At 40.0% G+C, this 8,873-nt stretch overlaps 2 protein-coding genes across 3 annotated transcripts; both read left to right on the forward strand.

Moving 5' to 3' along the window:
* Positions 1-9: 9 nt before the first annotated feature.
* On the forward strand, positions 10-4,645 carry nmi (N-myc (and STAT) interactor). 2 transcript variants are annotated; one of them, XM_066688059.1, is made up of 10 exons: positions 10-107; positions 278-336; positions 834-911; positions 1,418-1,576; positions 2,081-2,197; positions 2,448-2,619; positions 2,831-2,937; positions 3,031-3,217; positions 3,442-3,548; positions 3,740-4,645. In XM_066688059.1, exons 2-10 carry the CDS (start codon positions 292-294, stop codon positions 3,941-3,943), a joined length of 1,176 nt encoding a protein of 391 aa, XP_066544156.1. In that variant the 5' UTR covers positions 10-107; positions 278-291; the 3' UTR covers positions 3,944-4,645. The 2 variants fall into 2 exon arrangements, with proteins under 2 accessions (XP_066544156.1, XP_066544157.1); XM_066688060.1 differs by having other exon boundaries at positions 870-911.
* A 497-nt stretch (positions 4,646-5,142) lies between these two features.
* Positions 5,143-8,190, forward strand: LOC136711710 (RNA-binding protein 43). The gene is made up of 4 exons (XM_066688136.1): positions 5,143-5,281; positions 5,442-5,656; positions 5,893-5,984; positions 6,653-8,190. Exons 2-4 carry the CDS (start codon positions 5,461-5,463, stop codon positions 7,463-7,465), a joined length of 1,101 nt encoding a protein of 366 aa, XP_066544233.1. The 5' UTR covers positions 5,143-5,281; positions 5,442-5,460; the 3' UTR covers positions 7,466-8,190.
* The last annotated feature ends 683 nt before the right edge of the window (positions 8,191-8,873 follow it).

An 8,873-nucleotide genomic window follows, 5' to 3' on the forward strand; every position in this document is an offset into this window, starting at 1 on the left:
AGACCCGCGCAGAACTGCGGACCAAAACAACACGCAAAGCCGCTGTCAGACGCGGAAGCGCTCACAGTTCAGACCCCAGCCCGCTGCTGCGAGGAAAGCTGCTTCAGGTAAGTTGTTATATATGAAAATAGTCCAAAAGTGGGCTACTTTTAAAATACTGATTATTAGATTATTATTTCACAGTTACAGAGAGGGGGCTGCTGGGGAAATGACTGAAACCGAAAGAGATTTCCTGATAAACACGCAGTTAATATTACACGTCGCTCTTTTGTTTTAGGTAAAAAGGTAAAAATGGGTTCAAACGAAGATACGGCTTCTCCACTTTTAAATGGAAACGTGAGTACTGAAGATGTTTTATATGAAATGTTTTTATTCTTCTTCCTTGCATCAGTATAGGCTATACCTGGGGGGTTCAGACCGGTCTGCCTGCTGGTTTTAATTGCTTAATTGAGTCCTTAATTGACCTTACAAAGCAATATACCATTCAATTAAGTAATTAAGACCTAGGTTGGAACAAAAACCAGCAGGCAGGGGGTACTCCAGGACCGGTTTGAAACCCCCTGGGCTATACCAATTTATAGGGTAACAATACACCAACATAATTAGCTTCTAACACTATTTTAACATGTGTTTTATTTGATTAAAATGGTAAATACACAACTGTATAAATGGGTAGTTGTATGTAAACAATAATGTGATGTATTGTAACTAAGAATGATCAATTAAGTGAATAGAATACACCTATTATTTAAGATACATCTGCATCTAAATAATTGAGTAATGCCATTAAAGCAAAGTTACCTGTGGTATTTCGTTTTCATGCCCATAAAAAGTCCCTTCAAAGTGAAACCTTGTCCCCTGAGGAGCAGCAGGAACTCAAAGCAGCTTTGGAAGAACTGGAAGAGTGGAAGGTAAAGGGTTAACATGTCCACACATGTATTTATTTGTGAACAATGAATGGACATAACCGATGTGTGATCTATACTATTGTCTGTCATTAGAAACTTGCTGTTTTTTCTAATGATCCAACCATGGCATACAAATTGTGCTGTTTATTTATTGAATGTTTGCTCTGGCTTTATTATTTTAAGTCAGGTCACTGCGACAATTATTATATGATCTGAATTATTATATGAACATATCACCAGTTATATGCTAAATAAGTCTAAAACTTCACTTTGTTTCAGAAGGTTTATTGCTTTGAACGCAGCAAAAATCAACAAAACAACAACACAACACTATTAACAGTTAATTAAATAGTACAGGCCTCACTGACATTAATATACCATTTCTGTACTGTGACTCTAAACTGATTGGTAGTAAGTTTGATATTATCATTGTTTTAAATCATTGACAGTGTATTCCACTGTGAAATGGACAAAGCGGTTAAATCCTTTCTCATTATCTATATATTTAGCTAAAGCACGAAAAGGCAGACACTGAAAAGTCCAGGCTGATTTTGGAAAAATTGGATACAGAAGAAAATAAGAAAAGAGCCGAGAGGGAGGCATTGGATCTCCTCAAACAGCAGGATCTTAATACCCACGCGTTTAATAACAAAAAAAAGACAATGGAGGTAAGGCTTTGGGTCCCATTTTGATTTTAATAAAAAATATAGCCTATTTTATTGGGTTTGTAGGGCTGAAATAAAGATTTTAATAAAATAAATCCTGACGTATCATGTATCTTGAAATGAAATAATCTTTTTGTATTCTCTCAAACTACATACATTATATTGTATTCAATACCGATACATTCAGTACAGTTTCCTTTTGAAAAGCATTTTATTATCTGCATGACAAAAACTTTAACTATCTTAAGCATTTCAAGATGGATAACACAGCTATTTTAATATATTTCAATCAGCAATAGTTTTTTAAGATTCAGTGTCATCTCTTTTTTTTTTTTAAGTTAGTGTTTTAGCTTGGTGTTGTACTTATTGGTATTCTTACTGGTGTAATGCTTGTTAATGATCAATAGTGCATTTATACGGAAAAAAAGGAAGATCAAGCCAGCCCTCTGAAAAAAATAATTGTATGACTGACCATACGATTGAAAACTAATTGTGTATGTTTTGTAGGAAGGGCTTCTGGACATTCAGAAAAAGAATGATGCGCTGAAACAAAAACTGAAGGACTATGAAGAACAGCTACAACTGAAGAAAAATGAACAAGCATCTCTCCAGCAACAGCATAAGGTACCCAGTTTAAGTGTTAAAACCTGCAGATCATGTAATCACCAATGATCATAAATGGTGTTGATGTAATTCCCTTTCTTTAACTCTTGCATAATATCAAGGTTGCAGGATATTCAAATTAACAAATATTGGATGGATGTGGATGCATTATGAACATCTTATAGTTTGGGACCATTACTGCCCAAATGAGTCTTTATTGTCACAATGAAGGGTTAACTATGCTTCATGTTTAATTCCTTATCTCACAAAGATAATCGCAGAAATCCCAGAAAAGAAAGTGAAGTTCACCAAAACCAGAAACTCCGAAGACTCCGAAGACTCTGAAGACTCTGTCAACATTGAAGGCCAGTTCACCATTATACAGAGACCCTCGATCACTCTGAAGGGAGGCCAGGCACTCATCACCTTTGAGGAAGAGAAAGGTACGGGAGGAGGGCTCTTATGCTTGCATTTTCATAACGTGGTGCACTGGTTTGATAGAAGGTCTTCTAAACAAATGCAGCAGCATCTGATGACACTTTGCTGAAAGTCTGTGTAGTGTGTCCAATAAAGTGAATAAAACAAACTGTTCAAGTAGTAGTTTTAAAGATCTTTTAATTTGAATTCACGTGACTGTATTTTTCTGATTTCCAGTGGCACAAAGAATCTTAAAAATACCCAAGTGCACAGTGACGTTTGACAACGCCAAGATGGACGTGAAGCCGTTCAATGTGATGATGGATCCCTCTGTCAAATTTGAGGTAGGAACCGAAAATGAAACCATTGTTTGTTGTCTTAAGAAGGGCACCTCCTTGTTTGATACAATGTAGTGAAAAACACATCTTGTGTCACAGGTGCACTTCAGTGTGTCAAAGAAGACCGTTAAGTTTTCGAACGCTCCTCCCGTTTTATCAGATGAGAGGATGAGAGACAGGCTGGAGATGAGCTTCTCAAAGCCCAGTCTGGGAGGTGGGGAGGTGGAGTCTGTGGAATACAACAAGGAGTCCGGGACAGGCCTCGTGACGTTTCTTAACACTGGAGGTTTGTGTGTCGGCTTTTGTGAACATGGATGGGAATTTGTCTGTGAATCTCGGGACATCAGAAACGCGGAGTAAACAGTCAGACCAAACTATGTAATTTCCCTTCCAGGCTGATAAATGCAAGCGTGGCACAGGTCAAACCCATTTCCTGTAATGGTCAGAAAGAATTGCTATTTTTCAGTAAGACAAGGTGAAAGCTAACATAATACTGTCTTCTTTTTGCAGTGGCAGAAAGATTAACTCTCAAGAAAAAATACCCAGTGGATACAGGGCACCCATGCAGAGAGATCCGTGTCAGCCCGGACTTCCAGTATCAGATGAGAAAATTCCAGGTAAGAATGTTTTATTAATATTATTTCAATCTATTAACTGTAGTCATCAGCCTATATTAATCCACTGCTGGATGAATTCCTCCCCAAAGCGTTTCCACTTCCTTCGATCCATAGCTTCCCTTTTCCATGTCATGCCGGCACAGTTTATGATTTCGTCGCCACCCTGAGGGTTCTCTGTTTTTTCCCCACAGACATTCTGTGGCGTGTCCAAACGCACGGTCCTGCTGGCAGGCATTGAAGATGCCCTTGATGAGGAGGACCTGCAGGACAATTTGGAGATCCATTTTCAGAAACCCAGCAACTACGGGGGGGAGGTGGAGAGCATCAGATACATTTCCAAAACCACCGGAAGTGCCGAGGCCTACTTTAATGAAGACACTGTTGAAGCGGAATAGTTTTAAGTTTGGTTGGAAGCTCGAAACTTTTTTTTCAAGTAATCGGATATTCCTTCTTGTGTCATGAAAAATCCTTTTTGGTATCATCATCATCATACAAGCAAAGCTGCGGTCATAAAGATAAACCATTAGAAGGCCGTTAGGATAAACTGTACGGTATTGGAGTGTTAATCACATGTAAAACTGCAAATATAGTCATCTTGACATTCACAACAGTCTTATTCAAATGTAAGTCTGTATATGCAATATCCTCTTCATTTATATTTTACTGCGGGGAAAATCGTATGCTCTGATTTTGCCTGAAGATCAAACAAGGCTGGACCAAATCAAAACCTTTGAGTTGCTCACCAATCTTATAACTCCAGTACTTTTGGTTTACGAGAGGATGACTCTTCCTAATGCAAACCAGCGAACAAGTTCTGTGCTTTTAATTTGCAATGAGCAGGTGCGACAAAATGTTGATTTGGCATGGGCCTTGTAGTGCCTAATACCTGCAAGGTTAAATGCACTGTTATATATTTTCCAATGGCTTGAAAATATCTTCCCAAACATATTCAAAAAACCTTTCTTCAGATGTGGGCTGTGTAAGGTTTTCTGGGAATAAAATAAATATCAAAGCTGGATTTATAGGCCTTATTAAAAATGATACTGTTAATGATCATGAACTCTTCTAATATCAATAAAAACATCCTAAACATGTAATCTGTTCCTTTCATTGCCTGTTTGTGTGAATTAGTTAAACAGTGTGTGTAAGAGGGTGACTTTCAAACACTCACTACAGAAAATACAAAACTACCTGAAACTATATAGATACAGGTGTCCTACAAGAATAACGCATTAGTGTTTGCTGGGGAGAATGTATGTATGGTTCAGAACAAACTACTAGTGTGATAATGTCATTGGCTCATCCAACAGGAGGGGGACATGGCAGTGGTCCTGAGGAAACTTCTGCCCCAGCAGCAACCCCTGCTTAGGCTTTGGCCATGAGAGGGCGCTACAATACACCACTAATGCACAACCTGAAGCGTATTGGCATAGTCTGCCAGCGGTCATTGCAATATTGAATTTTGAGCAACGTTTTCTTGCGGTTGGTTTAAAGGTTGACTATCCCTAAGTGCAGGTGTTCGCGTTGAAATGCGAGAGAATTGCATTGTGGGGGATGTAGTTCTACGCCGTGCGTCTGCGTCACTACAATACCCAGAACCGCCGTGTTGCCAGGGTCACAGACAGCATCTGAAGAAGGAAGTAGTTGTACTTTAACGGATTTTATGTATTCTTATTTTAAAGGAAAATACTTTTCAAAGCTTTTCAGAATCAGGAAGACACTGGCAACACTCGGTAAGGCTGTCGTTCTTAATCTTTCATTTGATGCAACGTATTGAAGTAAAACACGTGCATTATGGGTTTCTTATCAACAAGTTTCAGAGCCGTTACAGCCTCCATAGGATCCCAAAAAAAGACCCCCTTTTCACTGTGAACCCGCCGTTTCTCCACACAGTGCCAGTAATCAGTCCTCAATGACGGCAGACAGCGCCGCAGCCCGGGCCGTGGTGGTGTCCGGGGTCCCGGAGGGGCTGCTGGACTGCGGCACCATGGCGGACAAGCTGGTCATCCACTTCCAAAGAGCCAGGAGCGGAGGCGGGGACGTGGCGGCCATCCAGTACCCCACATCCTTCAGGGGTGTCGCCTTCGTCATGTTTGAAGAGCAGAAAGGTAATCTCATCATCATCATCATCATCATCATCGTCAGCAGCAGCATGTCTCATGTCTCGGGTCTCAACGCGTCTCATTTATATTTATTTTTAGATGCAATCCAGGCATCATCAATAGTAGTGTAATGTGCTTCGTAGTGGGTGCAACGCGACTGCTTTAAACTGCACACCGTGGTGTGTTTTCAGCTTGAGCTTGCATGCTGCTGCTGTTAATGAATTGCAATCTCTTTACTGCAGATGCAGCCCGGGTTCTGCAAGTGCAACAGGTGCTGCAAGATGAAGCATTGCCAAAGGGCTATCCTCTGACCGTGTTTCAGTTCACTCAGGATGTAAGTATGTTTGCATCGATAAAAATGACCCAATTCTGCACTATTTACACTCAGTTTATTGTCGTTTGCCATTTTATACTGGCCTGCTTAGAGGGAATGCTTGGTCTGAATCACTAACATATTACTCTTATGCAGTGATCATGGAGGAAATATCAGATTCTAACCCAGATGGATTTGATTATAATTACTACTGATCTGCTGTTCCCACACATTCAATCCAATGATTTAATGTCCCTCCTAGACAGGGGCGTGCAATGTCCTATTTTAATCAAATGTGAAAAACCTTGCCTAACAGGAGTGCGGTGTGTATCTGTGTTGCATCGACTTTCTTCTTGCACAGTGGATGCTGCGACACAAAAAATGTATGTGGCGGTGGATACATTACAGCTACTTTAAACTGCACTTTTTACTGTGCTTTCTTTAGTGAAATCCCTTTGTGGTACATTGTATTGTTTTCCCTCATTTGTTTGAATCCAGTGCTTTTGGCGAGTGTGTTTTTGACTTTATCGTAGCATTTCAATGAGACAATCTAACCGCCTGCTAAAAATACTAAAGAACTAAAAACGCCTTTAATCTCTACTTTGGGTTGAACACAAAACTCTCCCCCTTTGCACTGATTTAGTTTTTACGTATTGATTTGTCCTACAGTGGGTTTGCCCCATTCGTAGGTGTTTTGCTATGCGTTCGCAGAAGTGGACTTCTCCCTGTTCAGTGATCATGAGCGGCTGATCGAGGATCTTCAGGCGACACACCGCTGTGTCAGGATCTCCTCTCTGCAGCCACACGGCAGGGCTCTGCTGGAGGGGCCCTTCAAAGCCTTGAAGGAAGTGAGGGAAGCGCTCTTAAGAGCTGGTGGGTATGAGAGTCCTCTCGGCAGCAGAGAGGTTCAGCTAAGCCCAGAGAGGTCGGGGAAACCGTCAGTAATGGACCCCCCCGGCCAACGGGAGTGCTCGGTTTGGGTGGATACCAACGTGTTCAGGTACATTCAGCATTTCAGGCAGGAAGACTTTGATCTGTGTTTGCGTAAGTATGACGTCGCGCCTGCCATAGAGGTGCAAGGAGAGGTGACCAAAGTTACTCTGAGCACCAAAGGGCAGCCTTGTGTCGGAGCCCAGGCAGAGCTTGAGCTGCTGATCGCCGGCCTGCAGCCGCGTCTGAGGACTCAGATCATCCAGCACACCAGTGACGACCGACGCCAGCGGGAGGAGCTGTTACGGATCTGTAAGGAATCGAACCACATTCATGACACGGTTCTTATCATTCCGTCAGAAGCTCATATTGAGATCGTCGGCCCGTCTTCCAGCTGTTTCTTGTTCTGTCAGATGGTCGAGGGCAAACTGAAGGCTGCATCCGCTGACGGTTCAGACACGGCTTTGGGTGCAGCCGCCTCCTCCAGCTCCTATAACACGGGGCGACTAAGAGAGCCATATTCTCTCCGCAGTGGACCAATGGACCCGATCCGTAGCCCAGAATACCATTGAACTGTTGAAAACCTACCCAGGAAGCCAACTAAACAAAGAATTATATTGTACATACTTATGTACACACAATTAATCGGGTTGATAATGATCTGAATATTTGAAATAATGTATGTAGTTCAATGAGCAGAATGAAGACGTGCTTTATTGACTAAATATTACTGACGTTCACTTGACGACTTTTGCTTATCAGTTCATACTTGCTGGAAAAGCCAGAATGTTTGTTCATTATTTATCAACTTAGTAGTTCGTCAAAAATACAAATTCCCGCACATTTCTACACAAACCTGTACAATAGTTGTGTTATGGATGGTTTTGCAAACAATTGAGGTGTATAGGAATGTTTATTTACACTTTTCTGGTTAAATGATTTTTTTAATTAAAGGTTTGTTGTACATTTTCTGACAGCTAAACATAGTTACAGTATAACCCACAGTGCAGGACCCAATTTACTTTTTTGTTCTTATATTTACAATCTTGCCTAGTTTGTATTTGCTTCATAGTGTTAAAAAAGATTATTTACTGTTTTAGAATAATGCTAAACATGATTCTATTATATCTGTATCTCCTTTGATAGGATTGGTATTGTAGTACTGGATATCTGTTCCAAACAAATAATCTTTCATCAATGTCCTAGCATTTGGGCTGAAAAGCAATTAAAATATTGATTGGATTTATACGTGTAAAAAAGATTTGTGGAAGCAAATAAAGACAATGGATGGAAAAGAGAGATGTGTTTATTAATGTGTACATATACTTTCAGCAGTTTTTATTTACTTCATTATTTTTGAAAATCAGATGTGACACTGCAGGGAGCTGCAGACATTCAACATTTGAAAGCCTGTAAGACATATTTAATTAAAATGTAAATGTACTGTAGGTATGCTCTTCACAATTAATTAAAGCCTGTTATAAATGTTGTCTTGCTTAACCAAAGCCATCTACACTCATCCCTGTCTGACAACCAGACTGGACAGATTGATTAGTAGGCCCTAGTTTTATGAGGATGACACAGAATTCGAAGACTTCTTTATTTTTTAATATATTTTGTTTTTGTCTGTCTAATACTGTCCCCTTTGCCTCTGGCTGTCTCACCCAGATGGTTAACTGCATGGTCAAACATTCCCTACTGATTCTGTCTGCCTGCATTTGCCTCTACATAATTTATAGGTATATTTATATTAATATTTTATTTTTTAATCATGTGAAAAGAACATTAACTAGTTCCTTTGCTTTGCTTTTTTAAAAAGGAATTATGTACATTTAAAATAGATTTCAGGATGCCCATAATTTAAACATTGTAATGTGGTGTTTATTGTATTCATAATTTAAATAATTAACACTGGAAATCTGAGATGAAGGGGAAAAAAAAGTATTTGAAGTGTTTGAAAAACAGATCAAGTAGCATTTG

Source organism: Amia ocellicauda, chromosome 16 (assembly GCF_036373705.1).
Source record: "Amia ocellicauda isolate fAmiCal2 chromosome 16, fAmiCal2.hap1, whole genome shotgun sequence".
NCBI classification, from domain to species: domain Eukaryota; kingdom Metazoa; phylum Chordata; class Actinopteri; order Amiiformes; family Amiidae; genus Amia; species Amia ocellicauda.

What these genes read in the sequence shown, in the direction of transcription:
- nmi (XM_066688059.1), top strand. Translation starts at nt 292, where the DNA reads ATGGGTTCAAACGAAGATACGGCTTCTCCACTTTTAAATGGAAAC. An exon ending in ACAAAAAAAAGACAATGGAG is followed by an intron (nt 1,577 to 2,080) that starts GTAAGGCTTTGG and finishes TATGTTTTGTAG; the next exon opens with GAAGGGCTTCTGGACATTCA. An exon ending in CACCTTTGAGGAAGAGAAAG is followed by an intron (nt 2,620 to 2,830) that starts GTACGGGAGGAG and finishes TCTGATTTCCAG; the next exon opens with TGGCACAAAGAATCTTAAAA.
- LOC136711710 (XM_066688136.1), top strand. Translation starts at nt 5,461, where the DNA reads ATGACGGCAGACAGCGCCGCAGCCCGGGCCGTGGTGGTGTCCGGGGTC. An exon ending in CATGTTTGAAGAGCAGAAAG is followed by an intron (nt 5,657 to 5,892) that starts GTAATCTCATCA and finishes TCTTTACTGCAG; the next exon opens with ATGCAGCCCGGGTTCTGCAA. An exon ending in TGTTTCAGTTCACTCAGGAT is followed by an intron (nt 5,985 to 6,652) that starts GTAAGTATGTTT and finishes CCCCATTCGTAG; the next exon opens with GTGTTTTGCTATGCGTTCGC.